We start from the raw sequence: 23,952 nt of genomic DNA, 5'->3' as shown, positions 1-23,952 counted from the left end.
ATCTCAGCTCCGTGGCGCCAACGCTGCAGCCCGAGCGAGCTGTGGTCCCAAAGCCTCTCCTGTTTTGGTCTAGCACCCTCACCCCCGCTACTCAATCCCGCTTATGCCCCCTCCTCCACCACACTCACCCACTCCATCCCCTCCCTACCCCACCCCCACTCCCTTCCCCACCACCCCTACTCCCCCTCCACTCCCTCGCCCCACTCCCCCTCTCCCCACCCCCGCTCCCCCCCACCCAGCTCCCACTCTCTCCCCACCCCTCCCCACCCCCTCGCCCAGCCCTGCCCACCCACCTCATCCCCCCACTCTGCCCTCCAGTGCCCCCCTTCCCCCAATCCCCCATCCCCCCTCCCTCCCCCCTCTCCCTCCACTCCAGCGCCCCCCAACCCAACCCCCCCCCCAATAGACCGTTGACCCGTTGGGCATTGGTGCAGCACCCTCTCCTCCCTCCTCCCTTCTCTCCTCAGCCTCTCCTCCGCCTCCCCTCCCCCCACCCCAACCCACCCACCCACCTACCCCAACGCCCCCCTGACCCCAACCCCCCACCCCAACTTCCCACCCCATGCCCTCTCAAAATAAACGGGCCTACCGATCCATGGAACCGTTGGCGGCGAAAGCCATTTACCCGTGCCCCGTGCGTGTAGCGGTGATCGTTGGCGAGCGGCCATCTTGTTAGGCCGAGCGTGGAGACCCCTGTGACCGTGGGCAGGCAAGCACTGACCTCGGCCCTGTTTCTCCTGCGGAGCCGAAGCATTCCCTGCAGCTCGGCAGCGATCTGCACCGGGGAACGGTGGCGACGGCATGGACCCGTTTGCAGGTGGGGAGTGTCTCCCGGGGCCGTGGGTGGGTGAGAGTGGACAGGGAAAAGGCACTGACCTCGGCCCCATTTCTCATGCGGTCCGGGGGCGTGAAGCTGAAGCCTCTCTGCAGTTCAGCTGCGAGCGCCGGGGAGCAGCAGCGACGGCCATCTTGTTGGATCCTCTGCCACACGCTGCACCATGGAAGGAAGGCCAGTCGCGGGACACGCCGGGATGGGCGCCGGTCCTCCCGGGGGAGGGGGGAAGCGCATTTATTAAAGTTTATTAGATAAATTGTTTTTAAAAAATAACAAAATGGCTTTATTCACACCACAGGGGAATGGTGATTAGGGTGGGCCTAAAATTGTCACGCTGTCTTGTACTGTTTTGTCTGTGCAGAGGGCATGGTACACACATAAACACAAACAAACAGAGTTTTAGTAGTTTATAAAGATAGATATAGATAGATAAATATAGATTTCTTCTGTTAGGGGAAAAATTGCTTTAAAGCAAAAAGAATATCCAAAGGTTTTCCTTCTTTTAATGGGATAATTTGATTACTGTTAAAAATGTTTTCCAGTTTTACAGCCAGAGCCCTCACCGACAGTTTTCCAGATCCTTACAGCAAGAAGTTGGTCTTGTTTTAGCTCACCAAAGTGAAGACAATGAATATGAAAGTAACAGTGCATTTATTCTCTCAATGTGTCACCGAGCTCTTCTGTATTTCTAGGTATCGTCTTAGTCGCTATTAATCCTTACGAACAGCTGCCAATTTATGGAGAAGATGTCATTCAGGCATATAGTGGCCAGAACATGGGGGACATGGATCCCCATATCTTTGCAGTGGCTGAAGAAGCATACAAACAAATGGCCAGGTGAGTGGAATTGAGAGAAACCATTGTAATGTACCTGCATTTTAAGAAATTAATTATGCTAGACCAATAACATTTCAAATTTTGATCATTTTTGATGCATGCCCATACAATTGCAAACATAATGTGCATCCAACAGTACTGATAACATGTTGTACAATGAAACTACTGAACTATTAATCTGGAATCTAAAAATGGGCTTTGTTAGAAATGAGGAACATGGATTAAAATTAAGGATTAATTCACTTTCGGGGACGTGAGTGTTATTAGTAAGGTCTAAATATATTGCCAATCCCTCATTGCTTTTGAGAAAGTGTTGGTGAGCTGCCCCTTTAAATTGTTGCATTTCTTCTGGTGGAAGATGCTCCCACAGTTGGATAGCAGGTTCCAGAAATGGTCCCTGCAACTAATGAAGGGAATTCCAAAGATCCTAATGAGATGGAGATCTAACAATAACATTGTGGCGGTTCTGGGGGGGGTCCTGTGGCGGCTCCCAAGGGTCGGGCCATACCACTACCGACCCCTCGGCACGGGAATGGACCAGTCCAGGGGGGCGGTCCGGTACTACAGATATAAGGACAAGGTTTTGGGCGCGAAGCCATTCCGGCAGACTCGCCCCGTCTGATAACCGAGTATTAAAACCATAACGCCCCCAAAATACCTGGCTCCTTGCCTTTATTTCGGGCCTCTACCGACGCGCCACAACATCCTATTTATTCTTATTTTCTTGTGACATAAATGGCCACTCAGCCCATTTGAGTTCATGATGACTTTCAGAGTCATCCTACCAGTCCCATTATCCCCTCTTATTTCCCTGCAATCTATTCTCTCTCACACACATCAACTTCAGGTTCCTGCATCCGATGTAACATACAATAGCCATTTAACCCTTGAACTGAAATGATGGATTTGATTATCATTTGTAGGAGACTAATTTTTATATGAAGTCATTTATTTACTAATATTTTTATTATTTTCAATGCATTCTTAGAAATAATTCTCCTTTCTGCAAGTCCCCGGCCACCACACTCCAAATATTGACCATTTAGCTGAGATCCAAAAGTGGTAATAAAACAGCATACCAGTGCAACCACCTTTACTTTGAGAAAATAGGGAAATCTACCTAAATTTTAGGAAAGAGTAGAGAAAGTAGCGCCACTTAATGTCAGTGCTGAATATCATGCTGGTCGAATCCTTCCCACTATTCCTTTCTCTTCGTTCCTATTCTGTGAAGGTTTTAAACCCAATTGTACATGAAGTTTTGCATACTTTTATTATAGTTCATCAACTTTTAGTGTCAAAAAGTTAATAGCTTGCATTGTTCCCAACGTTGGGGGAGTCCAGAACCAGGGGCCATAGTTTAAGAATAAGGGGTAGGCCATTTTGAACAGAGATAAGGAAAAACATTTTCAGTCAGAGAGTTGTAAATCTGTGGAATTCACTGCCTCAGAAGGCAGTGGAAGCCAAGTCTCTGAATGCATTCAAGATGGCCTACTCCTGCACCTATTGTCTATTGTTTGAGATGTACATCTATTAAGGATTGTTGTACTTTTACAGATTGAGCTCAGAAAGCTTACATTCGTAGTGCACTTCATCTAATAGAATTACATAGTAAATTCATTAGAGGTACTGGTTTAACACAGATTAACTGTGATGGAACAGGCACAGTGATTTGTCTGGAGGCTTAATTCTGCAATAAACCTGACATAAATCTTTTATTTCATTGGAGGCAGAAAATAAATGCCTGAAGGCCAGAGTCATCTGGGAGCTGGCATGCGTTTTGAAAAGAGTAAGAACCAATAGAAGAGAATCGGATTCAGTTAAATCCTGCAGGTTGTAATCAGGGCTGCCTTAAATTGTTCCACACAGATGAACATATGATTGATGCCCCAAAACCTTAATGATTAAAAAAAGTAGAGTAGCCTTCAATACTTAAACACACAAGCACTTTTTTGTTGTTGTCCTTTTTCTTTTGTTGTTGCTTCTGCTCAAGGCATTGCTGTGTTAAAAGACCATTAGTACATCTTGCACTTTGCATTCCACCCCCTTCCCCTGCAGTTTTATTCCCTCATGCGCGAGTCTGGAAATGAATGTTGGCAAGCTGTGTGTTGGGCAGGGGTGAGGGTTGATCATAGGTGAGCCTTGTCCTTGCTGAAAAGTAAAATCGTGCCCTCTTCAGCAACAGTGACTGATTTCTATCATTAAGTAACTCATTGGAGGTGAGAGGGGGAAAGTTTAATGGAGATGTGCCAGTCAAAGATTTTACACAGAGGTGGGAGCTGGAAAGCTGCCAGGGGTGGTGGTGGAGGCAGATGTAATAGTGGTATTTAAGAGGCTTGTCGATGGGCACAAGTATATGCAGGGAATGTTTGGCATCCCGTAATGGTTCAAGAGGAGAGTCCAGCACTGAGCATCTTAAGGCAGCCTGTAAATGCAGTCCTGTCATCTTGCCCACATTATGAGATAAAGACAAGTAAATGTCTGTATGCACCAAAAAACTAATTTCCAACTGATCTTGCTGTCACCTACATCAATAAAAGAGCTCATGTAGACAAGTCTGAAGAAGGGTCCCAACCCAAAACGTCACCCATCTTCTTTCTCCAGAGGTGCTACCTGACCCGCCACGCTTAGACTTTAGTTCAGACCTTAAAAATACAGCACGGAAACGAGCACTTCAGCCCATGGTGTCCGCACTGACAAGTGATCTCCCTGTACACTAGCACTATCCTACCCACTAGCTACAAACCAGAAATGTGGGAGGAAACCAGAGCACCCGGAGGAAACCCCATGTGGTCACAGAGAGAACATACAAACTCCGTACAGTTACTCCAGGACTTTCTATCTTTGGTATAAACCAGCACCTGCAGTTCTTTGTTTCTGCTGGCAAATTTAAATGTAGCACCACCTTAGTAGCAGAGTAAAATAGTTTTTTACACGTTTTAACCCAGGAATTCTGATGAACAGTTTCAAAAACATTATTTCTAGGTTGCTGCTAAAGCATAACAAAATATTAATGTTTCTGAATATATCTGACATGGAGAACCAAGCTATTAAAAATCAAACAATGGGAAAAAACACGTCAATGCTCTTAAGCTCTCTTTGTACCCCAGGTTTTATTTGAAAAACATGTTGCAGAAGTTGGAAATATGAAGTAAAAACACAACAGAACAGGTAGCCACTCTTGCATTGCGTCGAGGCAAACCGAGTTAATGTTTCAGGTTGTGTAAGAAAATAACTGCAGATGCTGGTACAAATCGAAGGTATTTATTCACAAAATGCTGGAGTAACTCAGCAGGTCAGGCAGCATCTCAGGAGAGAAGGAATGGGCGACGTTTCGGGTCGAGACCCTTCTTGTTTCGGGTCGACACCCTTCTTGTTTCGGGTCGAGACCCTTCTTGTTTCGGGTCGAGACTCTTCTTGTTTCGGGTCGACACCCTTCTTGTTTCGGGTTGAGACCCTTCTTGTTTCAGGTTGATAACCTTCTGTCAGGATGAGGAAAAGTTAGAAAAATAAAATTTTATGTTGAAGAGAAAAGAGTAAGCTTGGAGAGGTCAAAGGTCTGTAATAGGATGGAGATCAAAAGAGACTGTTGCAAATGGTGGTGTGAGCTGAGGGATGGTAGTGAAAGCTTGTTAATTGCAGACGACAAGACATACATAAAAGTAGAAGAATGATGCGAGTAGGGGAAAAAACAATGCTATAAGTTACACATCATTGCCAATACTGGATATCCGAAAAGAGATAATGCTGAAATATGCAGGCAATCAGGCAGCATATGAGGAGAGTAAAGGCGAGCTGACATTACAGGTTGGTGACCATTCACAGGCCAATTCTAACACAACCGGGAAAGATTAGTTATCTGAAACAGTTAAATTCAATGTTGACCCCCGAAGGTCGTAACATGTCAACCTGGAAGGTGTACCTTGAGGTTAGGTTAGACTTTGGTGCAGTATTGGAAGAGGCTAATGTCAGAATTTAGAGTGAAAATAGGATAGAGGACTAAATTTAAGAAAAAGTGGAGGTTCTGGGTTTTTCCCGATAGATTGAAGTGATCCACAAAGCAGCCACTCAGATTGCATTTTTTCCCCCCAATTTTAAGTGCTCCACCATATGCAGCTTTGCCTTCAGGTGCTGGGGTCACAAAGTCCAGATTTTCCTTTCTATTTCTCTTTCTTCCTCACTTCAAGATGTTTCTTGAAGGCTATTTCTTCAATCATACTGCGTGTTTGCCCTAATATTTCAATGTGTGGCTCAGTGTCAGAATTTGTTTGATAATGCTCCATTGATAGCCTTGGGATATTGTATTACATTAAAGACACCAAATAAATACAATGTTTTTTTGGATCTGTTCTTTGGTTTCAGGAGCTTTCGTTCTCCTGAATTCAACAAAAGACCTTTCTCTATGATGCAGTTCCTTTGAACTGTAAGAACTGTTCACAAAAGCTATTTGAAAGCTACCCATCAGAATTCAGTCAGTTGGAACAGGTGAAACAAAAATTCAATAGTCAAGCTGCATCTACAATATTCTCTTTATCAGTGTAAATCCATTAAACCAGTTGCCAAACTTGGTCAATTTTTACCATTTTTAGCATTTGCACACTGAAAATTTTAAGTTTGTAAGAGCATTGTCTTTGTAAAATTGTTTTAACGTCACTCATTAAACATCATCACAGTGAAAACATAGGAACACTGCAAAGGGAGTAGGCTCTTTTGTCTCTGAGCTCTACTCCATATTCAATCAGATAATGGCGAATCTGTGACCATATACTTAAATGCCTGCATATCACTATTTTATTTGGTACCTTTGATATATTGATTAGAAGCATGGAGGTACAGCAGGCAGTGAAGAAAGCCAATGGAATGTTGGCCTTCATAACAAGGGGCGGCACGGTAGCGCAGCGGTAGAGTTGCTGCTTTACAGCGAATGCAGCGCCGGAGACTCAGGTTCGATCCTGACTACGGGTGCTGTACTGTAAGGAGTTTGTACGTTCTCCCCGTGACCTGCGTGGGTTTTCTCCGAGATCTTCGGTTTCCTCCCACACTCCAAAGACGTATGGGTATGTAGGTTAATTTGACTGGGTAAATGTAAAAAATTGTCCCTAGTGTGTGTAGGATAGTGTTAATGTGCGGGGATCGCTGGGCGGCGCGGACTTGGTGGGCCGAAAAGGCCTGTTTCCGCGCTGTATATATATGATATATATGATATGATATATGATACGAGTATAGGAGCAAAGAGGTCCTTCTGCAGTTGTCCAGGGCCCTAGTGAGACCGCACCTGGAGTACTGTGTGCAGATTTGGTCTCCAAATTTGAGGAAGGATATTCTTGCTATTGAGGGTGTGCAGCGTAGGTTTACTAGGTTAATTCCCGGAATGGCGGGACTGTCATATGTTGAAAGACTGGAGAGACTAAGCTTGTATACACTGGAATTTAGAAGGATGAGAGGGGATCTTATCGAAACGTATAGGATTATTAAGGGGTTGAACACGTTAGAGGCAGGAAACATGTTCCCAATGTTGGGGGAGTCCAGAACAAGGGGCCACAGTTTAAGAATAAGGCCATTTAGAACTGAGATGAGGAAAAGCTTTTTCAGTCAGAGAGTTGTGAATCTGTGGAATTCTCTGCCTCAGAAGGCAGTGGAGGCCAATTCTCTGAATGCATTCCAGAGAGAGCTAGATAGAGCTCTAAAGGATAGCGGAGTCAGGGGGTATGGGGAGAAGGCAGGAACGGGGTACTGATTGAGAATGATCAGCTATGATCATATTGAATGGCGGTGCTGGCTCGAAGGGCCGAATGGCCTACTCCTGCACCTATTATCTATTGTCCATTAACAATCATCAGATTATAAATTACCAATTGGCACAGTATAATTTGTTTAAATTCGTTTTTCAGCAACGTTGGCAAAGCTAACATTTTTGGCCTATCAAATTTCTCCCATGAAAGTGGTGGCGGGTGTCTCACTTGAACGGTTGGAATTGGTGGAGGCTGGGATATGTGATGGACTGGGCTGCACCCAAAACTCTCTGCAGTCTTGGGCTGCGCAGTGGCCATGCCAAAAGGCCAAATGGCCTACTCCTGCACCTATTTTCTATGTTTCAAACAAATGCATCGATAAGGTGCATCGATATAAATTGGTAAGAGTTATTAGGGACATGCAGAATCTCCTTGGTCTTCTGATGAAGTAAAGGCATTGATGTGCCTTTCAATGCAGATGGGCAGAGAATTCAAGAAGTTAGATCCAGCAATGATATTTCTTCCAGAAAGAGCAGAGATATTTTTTCCGGGTTAAGATGGTGTGTGATTTTGTGAGGAACATGCTGAACATTTTCTTTTGATAACATCTAATTGCTCATTCACTTGTAAGGTCCTGAAGATTTGTAGTCACATTTCCACTCCCCTATCCAGACAAGAATGTCAAGTCAAGTCAAGTCAATTTTATTTGTATAGCACATTTAAAAACAACCCACGTTGACCAAAGTGCTGCACATCTGATTAGGAAAAAAAAGAAACATACAGTGGCAGTGTTTCTTTTTCGGGTTGGGATTCTTTCTCAGACTGAGATTGAAGAAGTATTTTGCTCATGATTCTCGCATCTGTAGTTCATTCTTAATTATTTGTTTTGTACTCAGGTGGGCTCTGTGTGCTTCAACTTTGTTTTCTCACATGTACTGACCAGCTGTTGACCATATAGCTTTCCTTCACTGTGCTCTTTTTGTCCTGTAATCCCCAGCATCTTTCTAGTCAGAATATCCTCCCAAAACCTGTCCAGATACTTGACATCTTGTCTCCAGCTACAAATGCCCCCAAAAAGCGTTGAAGGTTCGATGGGCCTACATTCATTCTATCTCCTCACCAAATCATTCATATAAATTATGTACAGCAATGGGCCTAGCACCGATCCCTAGTGACATACTACTTGTTGCAGGCCTCTGGTTTAAAAAACAACCCTTTGCCATCATCTTTTGTCTCCTGTCACTGAGCCAAATTTGTATCCCATTAGATAGCTTGCTTTTGATTCCACATCTTCCACAGCAACTTACCACATCAAGGACATTGACAAAATCTTCCACAGCAACTTACCACATCAAGGACATTGTCTAATCTTCCACAGCAACTTACCACATCAAGGACATTGTCAAAGGCCTTGTTAAAGCACATGTCAACCTCATTGACAGCAATAGGTGCTCACAATGTGGCTTCCTTTACATCAGCGAGACCAAGCATAGACTAGGCAACTATTTCGCTGAACACTTGCACTCGGTCCTCCAAGACAGTGGCTCTACCAGTCGCCAACCATTTTAACTCTCCTTCCCATTCCCATGCTGATCGTTCCATCCTCCATTGCCAGAGTCGGGCCATGCAAGGAGCAGCACCATATTTCACTTGGGCAGCCTACAACCCAATGGTCTGAGCATTGAATTCTCCAATGTTAAGGAACACTCACCTCCCACACACACCTTTGTCCTGCCCCCACCTCATTTCCAGCTTTCTTCACTCTACTACAATCAGTCTGAAGAAGGAACCCGACCCAAAACTTTGCCTCTTCATTCCCTTCAGAGATGCAGATTTACCAGCTGAGGTACTCTAGCACTTGGTGTTTCCTCCAAAATTTCAGCATCTGCAATTCTTTGTGTCTTTCCCACACTTGTGACGAGTTTAGAGGGATATGGGTCAAATGTGGGTAAATGTAACTAGTGTACATGGGCATCTTGGTTGGCATGAATGAGTTCGGCCATTGGTCCCGTTTCCTTGCTGTATGACTGTATAACTCTATGAATCTACCACCTCAGTCGCCTATTCAAAAAACATAAATCAAATTCACAATGTATGATCTCCCATGCACAAAGCCATGCTATGTAACCCTAATCAGTTCTTGCCTTTCTAAATGCATGAAGATCCCATCTACCAGAATAACTTGCCCACCATCGATGTTCAGCTCACCAGTTTATTGTTCCCAGACTTTTCCTTGCACCCTTTCTTAATTAAAGGCACAAGAGTAGCCATCCTGCATTCTTCTGACATCTCATTTGTGAATATTGATGGATACAAGTATCTCTGCCAGGGGTCTCGCCATTCCTTCCCTAGTATCTCACAATGTCCACAGCAGCTCTTGATCAAGTCTAAGGTATTGATATTGGTTTATCATGTACCAAAACACAATTAAAAATTATTTTGCATGCGATCCAGAAAAATCATACAGGAGTACAACAGGTAGTGCAAAAACAGAAATGAAACAGGTTGCTGAATATAGAGTTACAGCTACAGGAAAAAAATGATTAAAAGAAAAGTACAAGGACCGCAAAGAGGTTGATTGGGAGATCAGGAATACATCATTAGCTTAAGAAAGTGTCATAATAGTGAGGAAGAAGCAGCCCTTGAATCGTGACGCTTTCAAGCTTTTCTACCTTCCGCTTGACGGGAGGAGGGGAGAAGAGGGACTGACTGAAGTGTGAGCGGTTCTTGATTACCTATCTGGAACAGCATGAAGTGTCGATGAAAGGGCATGGGGTGGGGTGGAATGGCAGTAGGGGAAGGCTGGTTTGTGTGATGGACTGGGCTGCATCAGCAACTCTCTGCAATTTCTTGGAGTCTTGGGCAAAGCAGTTGTCAAACCAAGCTGTGATGCATCCTGATAGGAAGCTTTCTATTGAAATTGGTGGGAATAATTGGAGACCACAAAATTTTCATGGTCTTCTGAGGAAATGGAGGAAACGATGAGCTTTCTTAGCTGTGGTGTTAATGTAGTTGGACTAGGACAAATTGTTGACATTTACATCAAGGATTTATTTACCTTTTAAACATTTTAATATCTTTCTTTGCTTTCTTTTTAAATAATGGGGTTACATTTGTTAAATTCCAGTCCGTGAGTGCCATTCGCAGTCGATGGAGTTCTGGAAAATGTGAACTCGTGCCTCTTCTATTTTCCTTCAAAAGGCAGAACGAACCTTCAATGTGCTTCCTTCAATATCTTTGGCAGCAAGTCAGTAAGGTCCTGGGGAGGTAGCGCCTTTCATCCCACTCATTTATATAATATTAACTATTTACCAATGCCAATTTTGTTGAGCTTCTCATTCACTCCCAGATCATTATATAGCGACCGACAATTTCTAAAGATGATACAAAATATTTATTTCTGTGCAAATTTCTTATTCCACAATATAATTTCTCCTTTCTCAGTCTGTAATTCAAGACTTCTCCATTACAATCCCTGGGCACAACTTGTCCTGACAGCAAGCCAGGTCTCACTGAGGATTCAGCACAGTGTTATACTGGAGAAAAGAGTGCCATTTGGGGTCTTCAACATTGACTCCAGACTTCTTTAAATGCCACTGTCACAATTGTATCTAAGGAAACCTGTTGATTCTCCCCAATGATCTTCCATTAGTCATCCAGTTTGAATACCACTTGAAACTTCGAAGTTCTCCACGAAAGATAATATCCTGTTGAATCTCTCCTGCATTTTCTCCAATGCAAACATCCTTTGAATAGTGTGATAATCAGAACTACACAACATTCTCCAAGTACACCCTAAGCAGTGTTTTGTAAAGTTGGAACATCGACATTCCTTGGTGTTCCATCATCTACTCCGCACATCCTATCCCTATTTGACTTCCCAAAATGCAACAACTTGCACCTGTTGGATTAAATTCCATCTGCCAATGCTCATTTAGCAATACATATCTTGCTATAGCCTTGGACAACATTCCTCACTATCAACAGTGAAACAGGGTGACTTGGACAGGTTGTGTGAGTGGGCGGATGCAGTTTAATGTGGATAAGTGTGAGGTTATCCACTTTGGTGGTAAGAATAGGAAGGCAGATTATTATTTGAATGGTGTCAAGTTAGGAAAAGGGGACGTACAACGAGATCTGGGTGTCCTAGTGCATCAGTCACTGAAAGGAAGCATGCAGGTACTGCAGGCAGTGAAGAAAGCCAATGGAATGTTGGCCTTCATAACAAGAGGAGTTGAGTATAGGAGCAAAGAGGTCCTTCTGCAGTTGTACAGGGCTCTAGTGAGACTGCACCTGGAGTACTGTGTGCAGCTTTGGTCTCCAAATTTGAGGAAGGATATTCTTGCTATTGAGGGCATGCAGCGTAGGTTTACTAGGTTAATTCCCAGAATGGCAGGACTGTCATATGTTGAAAGACTGGAGCGACTAGGCTTGTATACACTGGAATTTAGAAGGATGAGAGGGGATCTTATCGAAACATATAAGATTATTAAGGGGTTGGACACGTTAGAGGCAGGAAACATGTTCCCAATGTTGGGGGAGTCCAGAACAAGGGGCTACAGTTTAAGAATAAGGGGTAGGCCATTTAGAACGGAGAAGAGGAAAAACTTTTTCAGTCAGAGAGTTGTGAATCTGTGGAATTCTCTGCCTCAGAAGGCAGTGGAGGCCAATTCTCTGAATGCATTCAAGAGAGAGCTAGATAGAGCTCTTAAGGATAGCGGAGTCAGGGGGTATGGGGAGAAGGCAGGAACGGGGTACTGATTGAGAATGATCAGCCATGATCACATTGAATGGCGGTGCTGGCTCGAAGGGCCGAATGGCCTCCTCCTGCACCTATCGTCTATTGTCTTCCGTCCCCTCTCCCATCAGGCAAAAGGTATAGAAGTGTGAAAACACACACCTTCAGATTCAGGAACAGTTTCTTCCCAGCTGTTATCAGGCAACTGAACCATCCTACCGCAACTAAAGAGCTGTCCTGAACTACTATCTACCTCATTGGTGACCCTCGGACTGTCTTTCAGCAGACTTTACTGGCTTTACTTTGCTCTAAACGTAATTCCCTTATCAGGTATCTGTACACTGGGAATGGTTTGATTGTAATCATATATTGTTTTTCTGCGGACTGGTTAACATGCGACAAAGGTTTTTCACTGTACCTCGGTACACGTGACAATAAACTAATAAGCTAAATAAATTTAACATGGTGGTATAACTTCTACATCCTTCTGTTCCTGACCCCTTCATAAAATACCCATCTGTCAAATGTGGCGTTTTGATTATATTCTGTACCTATCCATGGATCCCAAGCCTATTTATACCTCCACTGCCACCATTTCAAAAGTACCTCCAATCTGAACTAGGTTTGCTGAATGACCATCCATGGCGGCACCGTAAACTGCAGTGGGATTTTCTTATGTATGTGTTTTGCAGTCAGCTCATCTGAGTTAAATGCAGTAGTGATTTATTTTAATTTTTTTTGTATTAATAGCATTAATTCCTATAGTCCTGACCTTACTGGACTTCATTTATTATTTAATCACTAGTTGGCAAAATTCCTAGCTTCTGTACTGCATGTTCTGCACTCAGTACTATAAAAATTAATGTTGCATCTGTAAACCATGGTATCATTCTTAGTACACTTGCCTGGCATTAAAAGATTCTAGTTCTGCTGCAGAGCCATGAGGAGATAATTGCAGTGGGAGCACTGCGGTGTTTTGAAATGGGAATGAAATTGAAGACCTTTTGGCCTGTGTGCAGATGTGAAAGGTTCTTTTGCAGTATTTGATTGATTTAAAGATACAGCATGAAAACAAGCCCTTCAGCCCACTGAGTCCACACTGATCACCGATCACCCACTTGCACTATTTCCATGGTATTCTTTCGCATCCATTGCAAACACATTCGGGGCAATTTACCGAGGCTAATTAATACAATATTCACCTCATCTGTGTGTGTTGTGGGAGGAAACTAGCACCTGGAGGACATTCACATGGTCATGAAGAACATGCAAACTCCACACAGATAACAACCACGATCAGAATTAAACCAAGGTCTCTGGTGCTGTGAGGCAAGAACTCCAACAGCTGCACCACTGTGCCACAGGAGGAAGACCCCAGCTGCCTGCATTTGGTCCATATCCTCTAAACCTGTCCTATGCATGTACCTGTCTAAATGCTTCTTAAATCATTGCGATAGTACCTGCAATGTTTATGCATCTGATCCTGCATAATGTCTTGATAAAAAGGATCAATGAATAATGGTCTGGAGGAAGCAATCCAAGTTATTTTCCACATTTCCACATCTGAATGTAAATGTGCAGTTTACACCAACACAACATTGGTAACTAATCAACAAGGAATGTAAAGAATGTGGACCATTTTGATTTCTACAGCTCACAGCCATATATTCTATCAAATGAGTTTGGCACAATGGCACAGCTAATGGAGCTGCAGCCACACAGTGCCAAGGATCAGTGTTCAATACTCACCTTAGATGCTATTTATGTGGAGTTTGCATCTTGTCTCTGTGTGCAAGGGTTTCCCATGGTGCTACAATTTTCTCTCGGCTCACATACAAGTGCTGGTGGGTTAAATGGCTACTGTTGTAAGTTGCTCCTAGTTCAGCTGGTTGCTGGATCATCAGTTGGGTCTTGATTGGCAAGTGAGAAAGAGAATAGGTTGCAGGGGACTAAATAGGGAAATAGCATTAATGTGATTGCTCTGGGAGACAGCATAGATGTGATGGGCTGAATAGTTCCTTTGTGGTAGGAACATTATGAAATCTTTTTTTCTCAAAGGATTTTACACAAAGGATGCTTTTCTTCAAGGTTTCAAGGTCAGTTTATTGTCACATGTACCAATTTGGTCCTCAATCCAGTTCAAATCTAATATCTGAAAACAAAGTTACTTAAAACTAATAGATTGAAAGAAGACAAAATGTTACAAATTGATATTTGATTGAAAGGTACAGAAGTTATTACAGTTATATGAAAGTGTCAGGCGACTTTTCTTGTCCCTATTCTATTTCATTTCACTTTATAGAATAGGTTGTTGGCTCCCTCTAAACCTTCATTGGTTATTGAAAGAGACAAAAGACAAGATTGCAGATGTTGTGTACATGGACTTTAGTAAGGCGTTTGACAAGGTGCTGCATGGTAGGCTGCTCTGGAAGGTTGGATCTCATGGGATCCAAGGAGAGATAGCTGAATGGATAGCAAATTGGCTCCATGGAAGGAAGCAGAGGGTGATGGTGGAAGGTTGCTTCTCAGACTGGAGGCCTGTGACTAGTTGTGTGTCTCAGGGTTTGGTGCTGGGCCCATTACTGTTTCATCTACATCAATGATTTAGATGAGAACATACAGGGCAGGATTAGCAAGTTTGCTGATGATACAAAAGTTACTGGTTTTGCAGATAGTGAAGATGGTTGTGAACAATTGCAGCAGGATCTGGATCGATTGGCCAGGTGGGCTGAGGAATGGTTGATGGAATTTAACACAGAGAAGTGTGAGGTGTTACATTTTGGGATGTCAAACAAGGGCAGGACCAACACAGCAAATGGTAGGTCTCTGGGTAGTGTTGTAGAGCAGAGGGATCTAGGAGTACGTGCATGGTTCCTTGAAGGTCGAGTCACAGGTTGATAAGGTGGTCAAAAAGGCTTTTGGCACTTTGGCGTTCATCAGTCAGAGTATTGAGAAAAGAAGTTGGGAGGTCATGTTGCAGTTGTATAAGACGTTGGTGAGACCACATTTTGAATATTGTGTTATATTGGGCACCATGTTATAGGAAAGATATTGTCAAGCTTGAAAGGGTTCAGAAAAGATTTACGAAGATGTTGCCAGGACTAGAGGGTGTGAGCTATAGGGAGAGGTTGAGTAGGCTGGGTCTCTATTCCATGGAGCGTGGGAGGATAAGGGGAGAGCTTATAGAGGTATACAAAATTATGAGAGGAATAGATCGGGTACATGCACAGTCTTTTGCCCAGAGTAGGGGAAACGTCACCCTTTCCTTCTCTCCAGAGATGCTGCCTGTCCCGCAGAGTTACTCTAGCGTTTTGTGTCTACCTTTGATTTGAACCAGCATCTGCAGTTCTTTCCTACACCTGTATGATATCATCTTGTTTCCCAACATGGTTTTTTGTTTGCAATACTTGGTGTGAAGCTTTGCTACAGGAATGCAGGTTTGGCCAGTCCATGAATATCTGCTTCTTGCCGTTCATCACACTTTTGAAATAGTTCTCTCTCTGCCCAAGACTGACAGTAACTGATAGACTGCTAACCCATGAGTTGTCACAACACCCTGCAGAAACTGGAAAAATTCCTGTCCGTCTCTTATCTGTAGGGTTGTCTCTTTGGTGGATCAATCTTTTTGTTTGTTCCTACTATGTTATGATATTTTATTACTGGGAAAATGAAATGCAATAAAATCGTAGAAAATTGGCAGTCTGCCCATTCAGCCCACGTTTGGGTAAATACAGGTGCATTTCTAGGGAACTGATTTTTCAAATTTCTGCTTTGAGACCATTTTCCCAGTGAGCAAGGCACGAGCCAATGCAGTAATTGTTTTTATTTTTTATTTTGGAGAGATTAGGTTTCAGTGAAAGATCTGTTCAATTACAAGCACCAGAAGCACACGATAGTTTATTTAGTACCAGAGGGAGAATAACATCTCACCTGGGAGCGTTTGTTCAAATTAGTATAATCTGTTCAAGTTCAATGTAGTGAAAATTCCCCTCAATTTGATCAAGGAAGGTTAAATTGCAAAGGTAGAAAATAGATGTGATTCTGCAGGCAGACTTTAAGTAATTAGGAAAGAAATTTAAGAAGCAGGAACTTAAAGGTGGCAAGCTCTGTATTTCTCCCTGTATCATGCACCAATGTGTATGAGACAGGGAGAAATACAAGGAGGTATTGGACATCCTACAGCATATGAGGTTAGATAAATCTCCCACACCTGATCAGATATATCTGAAGAAACTGTGGAAAGCTTGAGATGAAACTGGTTTTGCATGGTAGGCTGCTTCTCCCGCATGGTAGACTGCTCTGGAAGGTTAGATCACATGGGATCCAGGGAGTGCTAGCTGACTGTATTGAAAATTGCCTCAGCAGGTGTGGTGCGTCTCGGATAGAGTTTGGATGGTCACGGTCGGCCTAAGGGGAGAACAAGGAAGCATTAGTACTGTAAGAATGGATACCCGTGGGTCGGGGTCTGTTGATGGTTGAGCCCAGGGAACTAGTCGTGGGGTCGGCAGTTCTGGGGAAGAGACGGTAGAGTCACTTGGAGGCTATGGAACGACAGTAGGCTGCAGGTCTTGACGGTTGTGGCAGGCCTCGTCGGTCAGTTCCTTGTGACGCCAGGAGTTGTCACAGTAGGTTTTCTGGTCCCTGGAGTTGGAGAATGAACAGATCTGAGAGGAGATTAAGAAGAGCACAGTTAAACAATTGCATAGATTCAAGAATTACTCCCACAAATAAGAAGATACCAAACATTATCCATCTTTTAAAAAGGGAGGAAAAGTGAAATGAAGAAATGATGGGGGAGTTAGCCTGACATCAGTAGTAGGGAAAATGCAGAAATCTGTTATTAAGGAAGTTATTATATAAGGCACCAAGAAATTAATAAGTAGATTTAATATTTTTCTGAAGTTGGAACTAGCAGAAAAGATGAGAGCAAATCCGTTGAAGTGGTGTAATTGGCCTTTTTTTTGTCTTCAATAAGAGGCTATAAATTAAGTTTCTAAACTAAATTAGGGTTCAGATTATTGGGATTAACACACCTGTATAGAATGATGATTGGTTATTCAATAGAAATGAATAATAAACATCTCGTGTATAGGTTGGGAAGCTATGATAAGTGGGTACCAATAGACTCAGTGCTGGGGTGTCAGCTATTCACAATATATTTCATTGATTTGGATGAGCCAGTCATGTGTAATATATCAAAGTTTATTTAAGATACAAAGCTGGTTGGTAGAGTGGTCTGTGAGGAGAATGCATTGAGATGAACATTTAAAGATTCAATCCATAGTTTTCAACATATTCCCTTAAGGCACAAAAACTCAACAGAAAAAGACAAATGCATAAAAGTAAAATGAATGGGCAAAGACATGGCAGATAGAGCATAACATGGATAAATAGGTCATCTGCTTTGGTGGGAAAGTGGAAAAAAGTGTGTTTTGAATAATAATATATTCCTTTATTTGTCCCACACCGGGGAAATTTGCAGTGTTACAGCAGCAAAGTGGATAGCAAGAGTCATTCATCTATATATATATATATATATAGACAGTGAGAGTGGGGGTGGGGGAGAGTGGGGGGAGGAGAGAGGGGGTGTGGGGGGTGTGGAGGGGGGAAGAGAGAGTGGGGGTGGGGAGGAAGGGGGGTGGGGAGGAAGGGGGGTGGGGGGGAAGGGGGACAGTGAGAGTGGGGAGGGGAGAGTGGGGGGGAGGGTGGGGGGAGGAGGGGTGGTGGAAGAGTGGGGCTGCAGAGGAGGGTAGGGTGGAGTGGGGAGGAGGAAATAGTGGGGGAAAGTGGGGGTGGGGAGGAGGGAAGATTGGGGTGGGGGAGAGTGGGGTGCGGGCCGGGAGAGTGGGGGAGGGGGCAACAGGGGTGGGGGAATGGAGGTGGGGGCAGGGCTGGTGGAGGTGGGGGCAGGGCTGGTGGGGGTGGGGGCAGGGGAGGGGCAAGTGGTGGTAGGGGCATGGAAGGGGCAAGTGGGGGTGCGTAGGGGGGATGGAGTGGATCAGTGGGGGGAGGAGGTGGGGGATAAGGGGGATTGAGTGGGGGGTTGAGGGTGCTACAATACAGGAGAGGCTTTGGGTCCAGGGCTATTCAGTCACACCCTCTCCCCTTCCCTGTCTCCCCTCTACGAGGAATGGGCCCATTTGGTCTAGTTATAAATAAAAATAAAGATGAGGATAAATTGTCATCATTTACTGTGTTATTCTTTTACTGTTACTGTTGACTGGTCTGCTGGGAGTAGCGCTGGTTGTGCAGTCTCACAGCAGTAGGAAGGAAAGACCTCCGATATCTCTCCTTCACACACTTGGGATGAAGGAGTCTGTCACTGAAGGAGCTATTCAGTGCAGTGACAGTGTCCTGCATGGGGTGGGAGTCGTTGTCCAGCAGCGATGTTATCTTTGCCATCATCCTCCTCTCTCCCACTGCCTGTACTGAGTCGAGGGGGCAACCCAGGTCAATGATTGAAAAGTGTTGGTATTCAGAAGGAGCTGGTTGTACTTGCACATAATTTACTGAAAGTTGATATGCAGAAACAGCAAACAATTAGGAAGGCATGTGATATAGGTGAAGTAGCATCTGTGGAGGCAAAGAGATAGATAATGCTTCCGGTTGCAACCTGCACCAGGCCTGCAGGGTCCTGACATCCTGATGCAGGGCCACGTCTCCAACCATAAATATCCCTTTGCCTCCACAGATACTGCTTAACCCATTGAATTCCTCCGGCAGTTTTTTTTTTTTTCTCATTGAGATTCCAGCATCTATAGACAATAGACAATAGGTGCAGGAGGAGGCCATTCGGCCCTTCAAGCCAGCACCGCCATTCAATGTGATCATGGCTGATCATTCTCAATCAGTACCCCGTTCCTGCCTTCTCCCCATACCCCCTGACTCCGCTATCCTTAAGAGCTCTATCTAGCTCTCTCTTGAATGCATTCAGAGAATTGGCCTCCACTGCCTTCTGAGGCAGAGAATTCCACAGATTCACAACTCTCTGACTGAAAATGTTTTTCCTCATCTCAGTTCTAAATGGCCTACCCCTTATTCTTAAACTGTGGCCCCTTGTCCTGGACTCCCCCAACATTGGCAACATGTTTCCTGCCTCTAACGTGTCCAACCCCTTAATAATCCTTTGTGGTCTCCAAGGCAAATGATATGTTGCAACAAGCAATCTGCTGTAGGAAGTCAGTGGGTTGAGCTGATGGCAGATGGAATCAGGTGGGGGAGGGATGGATGGAGATGGTGATGAAGGCTATGAGGTGATAAGTGGGGACAACAAATTATGGAATCTGATGAGAAAGGAGAATACTATTATGTTCTTGTAAGAGCAGATCGAATAATAGCATTCAATCGGAATTAGGGTTAGTACACGAAGAGACAAAATTGTGGTTCTTCAGTGAGCAAAACAGAGAATGGGGCAGACTGGCTTGCTTTAAGTAAATGGAAGCACAGACTTGGGTAATAAAGTAAAAGAGGTTGTTATTTTGAAGTCGCATTACACGATGCATAAAAATAATATCCTCCACTGACTGAGGTAAGGATGCCTAAGTGACAGATAATAATATTTAGAAGGATGAGGGGGGATCTTATTGAAACATATAAGATAATTAGGGGATTGGACACATTAGAGGCAGGAAACATGTTCCCAATGTTGGGGGAGTCCAGAACAAGGGGCCACAGTTTAAGGATAAGGGGTAGGCCATTTAGAACGGAGATGAGGAAGAACTTTTTCAGTCAGAGAGTGGTGAAGGTGTGGAATTCTCTGCCTCAGAAGGCAGTGGAGGCCAGTTCGTTGGATGCTTTCAAGAGAGAGCTGGATAGAGCTCTTAAGAATAGCGGAGTGAGGGGGTATGGGGAGAAGGCAGGAACGGGGTACTGATTGAGAGTGATCAGCCATGATCGCATTGAATGGCGGTGCTGGCTCGAAGGGCTGAATGGCCTACTCCTGCACCTATTGTCTATTGTCTATTGTCTATTGTACCTGTCCATGAATAGAAAGTTAAATGTATCATTAAGATGTTTCCAGTTCACTGGAAGTAGTGATGAGTGATTGTAGGGGTGGGGATGACTGAAGGAAGAATTGATCGTTTGCTTCAGTGGTCTACCTAGAGAATGCACGCCACAGCAATGGAAAGATACCAATAATGTTGTGCCTGCAAAATCCTCCAAATCCATTGGCAGGATAAGCAAAGCAGAAACAGCTTTCTCTCTAAATGTCAAAGAGTCTGGAATCTGAAACATGAACTCGCTTTCTCTTTCCATAAATGCTACTTGACCTGCTTAGTGTTCACCACATTTTCGATTTTTCTTTTTAAATTTCAGATTTCTAACATCTGTAGTTTTTGATTTTCCTCGGCATTCTCTGTAGACTAATGCTGTGGTTCTAATTGTGCACAGTCAACTTCAGTAGATGGGCCGCATTGTCCACAAGCCTGACATAGGCTCCTGAAGCTGGAGCTCTACTCTGAGCCCCCTCATGGCAAGGAATTTACAGAACCCTTGCCCAGATTAACATTTGATGAATGTTTGAAGGCACTGGGCCTGTATACGCTAGAGTTTAGAAGAACGAGGGTGGACATCATTGAAACATACAGAATCGTGAAAGGGTGGAGAGGATGAGAGTGGATGTGGAGAGGATGTTTGCACGAGTGGGAGAGTCTAGGACTAGAGGGCATAGCCTCAGAATTAAAGAATGTTCTCTTTGGAAAGAGATGAGGAGGAATTTATTTAGTCAGAGTGTGGTGAATCTGTAGAATTCTTTACCACAGAAGGCTATGGAGGCAAAGTCAGTGGATATATTTAAGGCAGAGATAGATAGATTCTTGATTGGTACAGATGTCAAAGGTTATGGGGAGAAGGCAGGAGAATGGGGTTAGGAGGGAGAGATAGATCAGCCATGAATGATTGGTGGAATAGACTTGATGGGCCGAATGTCCTAATTTTACTCCTATCACTTATGATCTTATGAACCTAGAAGATGCTTCAAGGATATTCTCAAAGCCTCCTTCAAATGAGGAAACGAGGCATGCAGGAAGGCACTCGGTTATTAGAATTTCATCGTAAATCAAGGCATACAAAAACAGGCTGCATAACCTTCTAAACAGTCCTCTCACCATTTCTAAAAAAACTCACCTTGATTCAGCTGCAGCAGAGTCTGCGGGTCCCACATAGGGCTCTTCATTGCTTCAGAACTCACTAAGCCATGGAGGAAACAAGTAATTGTGCAACCAGAGGGTTTGGCTAACAATGGAGAGTTAAATGAAACAATGAGTTGTGGTCAGGTGGACAAGTACAGACTCACTCTAAAGAAGGGCATCGACCTGAAACGCCACCCATTTGTTCTCTCCAGAGATGCAGCCTGTCCCGCTGAGTTACTCCAGTATTTTGTGTCCATCTTCGGTTTAAACCAGCATCTGCAGTTCCTCCCTACACAGGGGTAGACATAAGTTGCATACCATTTCTTTCCACCTCAGAGATGAGAAGAACCAATCAATCATCGTAAGTGGGGAGTCTGGAGCTGGAAAGACGGTGTCTGCTAAGTATGCCATGCGTTTTTTTGCCACCGTGGGTGGATCAGCCAGTGAAACAAATGTTGAGGAGAAAGTCCTGGCCTCAAGTCCAATTATGGAGGTAAGAATACTGTTTTTAAATACCAATAATTGTAAATGTTAACCTTTATAGATTTTGATGCTGCAAGGATTTATTCAGAATTGATTTCTTCTTTGTATTTTTACATGGATCAATCGTGGACACAAAGGCGAGTGCTCTCTGATGTTTTACAATTCCATTCAAACGGTCTACTAAGTGAGGGTTGGGGGAGGGGGAAGAATTATTGGAATGATATCTCCTTGATTTCTCCTTCTTCCATTCTGACAAACAGCCGAGGTTCTGCTGCTTTGATGAGATGAATGAGAATGGTCTGCAATCATGAATTTACATGAGTTGGATTATACTACTACACCACATGATGCTGACATTGATAGCTGCAGCTTCTGTTGGTGAAGAACTATATGAGGAACTCTTTTATTAGTGTTTCTCTTTATGGGTTGGACTCATTAGTCATACTTGTGCTGAGATGAGCACAAACTGTGTTGGTTTGTTGGCACAAGTAATTCTGTGTTTCATGCTTCCTTCTCCTCCTACAGTCATAGAGCCATATAGCATGGAAACTTATATAGCTACTTGGCCAAACTCTTCCATGATGACCAAGACGCCCCATCTAAGCTAGTTTAATTTGCCTGCGTTTGCCGCATATATATATCCCTCTAAACCTTTCATATCTATGTACCTGTCCAAGTGTACTTTAAATGCTGTTATAGTATCTGCATCAACTTCCACTTTTGTCAGCTCCTTCAGTGGTAAACACCACCACTTGAGTGGAAAAAGATGCCTCCTTTCCCCTCTCACCCTAAACCTATGTCCACTGGTTCTTGATTGGCCTACCCTGGGTAAAATAAGTTGTTCATTTACCCTGCCAATCCCCTCATGATTTTATCCATCTTGATAAAATTACCCCTCAGTCTCGAAGCCAGTCCTATAGTTCAGGCCCTCGAGTCTTGGAAACATCTTCGTAAATCCTCTCTGCACTCTTTCCAGCTTTATGACATCCTTCATATAACAGGGTGACCAAAACTGAACACAATACTCCAAATGCAGGTTCACCAATATCTTGCACAACTGTAACATAATGTCCCAACTCAAAACCCTGACTGATGAAGGGCAATCTACCGAAAGCCTCTTGAACATCCTATCTATCTGTGACGCCACTTTTGGGGAATTGTGTACCAGTACTCCTTGATTCCTCTGTTCTTTAACACATCCCGCGGACCTACTGTGAAGGTCGTGCCCTTGCGTGACGTCCCAACATGCAATACCTTGCACTGTTCTGCATTAGCCATTCCTCAGTGGACTTGCCCAGCTGATCAGGATCCTACTGTAATTTTTGATAACCATTTTTATTATTGTGAAATCAGCTACTTTAGTGCCGTCTGCAAACTTACAAATTATGCTCCGCACATTCTCATCCAAATCGTTGGAGTCACGCCACTTGTTCGTGAGTCAGACCACTTGTTACAGAATTCAGGTCTGAAAAGCAACCTCCACCACTGCTCTGTGCTTCATTCTATGAAGACAATTCCGTGCCCAGTCTGCCAGCTTTCCCTGGATCCCATGCGATCTAACCTTCCAGAGCGGCCTGCCAGGTGGAACCGTAACCAAGGCCTTTCTGAGGACTCCACAGGCAATGTCTATGCCCTTGCTCTTGTCTAAAGCGGCACGGTGGCGCAGCGGTAGAGTTGCTGCCTTACAGCGAATGCAGCGCCGGAGACTCGGGTTCGATCCTGACTATGGGCGCCGTCTGTACGGAGTTTGTACGTTCTCCCCGTGACCTGCGTGGGTTTTCTCCGAGATCTTCGGTTTTCTCCCACACTCCAAAGACGCACAGGTATGTAGGTTAATTGGCTGGGCAAAAGTAAAAATTGTCCCTAGTTGGTGTAGGATAGTTGGCGGGGATCGCTGGGCAGCATGGACCCGGTGGGCCGAAGGGCCTGTTTCTGCGCTGTTTCTCTAAATTTACAAAAACAATCTAAAAAAAATTACTACTTAAATAAACAACTTAAATAAATTAGTGAGACCTATTCTCCCATGTACAAAATCATGCTGACTATCTCTAATCAACTCCTATACAAATGCATATGCATGTAAATGTATATCTTCAGAATCCTTTCCAGTAACTTACCCATCACCAATATTAGACTCACTGGTCTATAGTTCCCAGGCTTTTCCTTGCAGTCTTTCTAGAGGCACAATATTAACCATCC

The 23,952-nt window shown here is 43.9% G+C and overlaps 1 protein-coding gene across 2 annotated transcripts in view; it reads left to right on the top strand.

The window, feature by feature from the left end:
- myo5b (myosin VB) overlaps positions 1-23,952 on the top strand; it is a 199,795-nt gene that overhangs the window by 80,252 nt on the left and 95,591 nt on the right. For both annotated transcript variants that reach the window (XM_078420320.1, XM_078420249.1), the window contains exons 4-5: positions 1,528-1,672; positions 21,607-21,763. In XM_078420320.1, coding sequence (XP_078276446.1) covers positions 1,528-1,672; positions 21,607-21,763 — 302 coding nt within the window. The remainder of the gene's footprint in view (positions 1-1,527; positions 1,673-21,606; positions 21,764-23,952) is intronic.

Source organism: Rhinoraja longicauda, chromosome 1, assembly GCF_053455715.1.
Source record: "Rhinoraja longicauda isolate Sanriku21f chromosome 1, sRhiLon1.1, whole genome shotgun sequence".
Classification (NCBI taxonomy): domain Eukaryota; kingdom Metazoa; phylum Chordata; class Chondrichthyes; order Rajiformes; family Arhynchobatidae; genus Rhinoraja; species Rhinoraja longicauda.
This window is presented reverse-complemented; position numbering and strand designations above follow the sequence as displayed.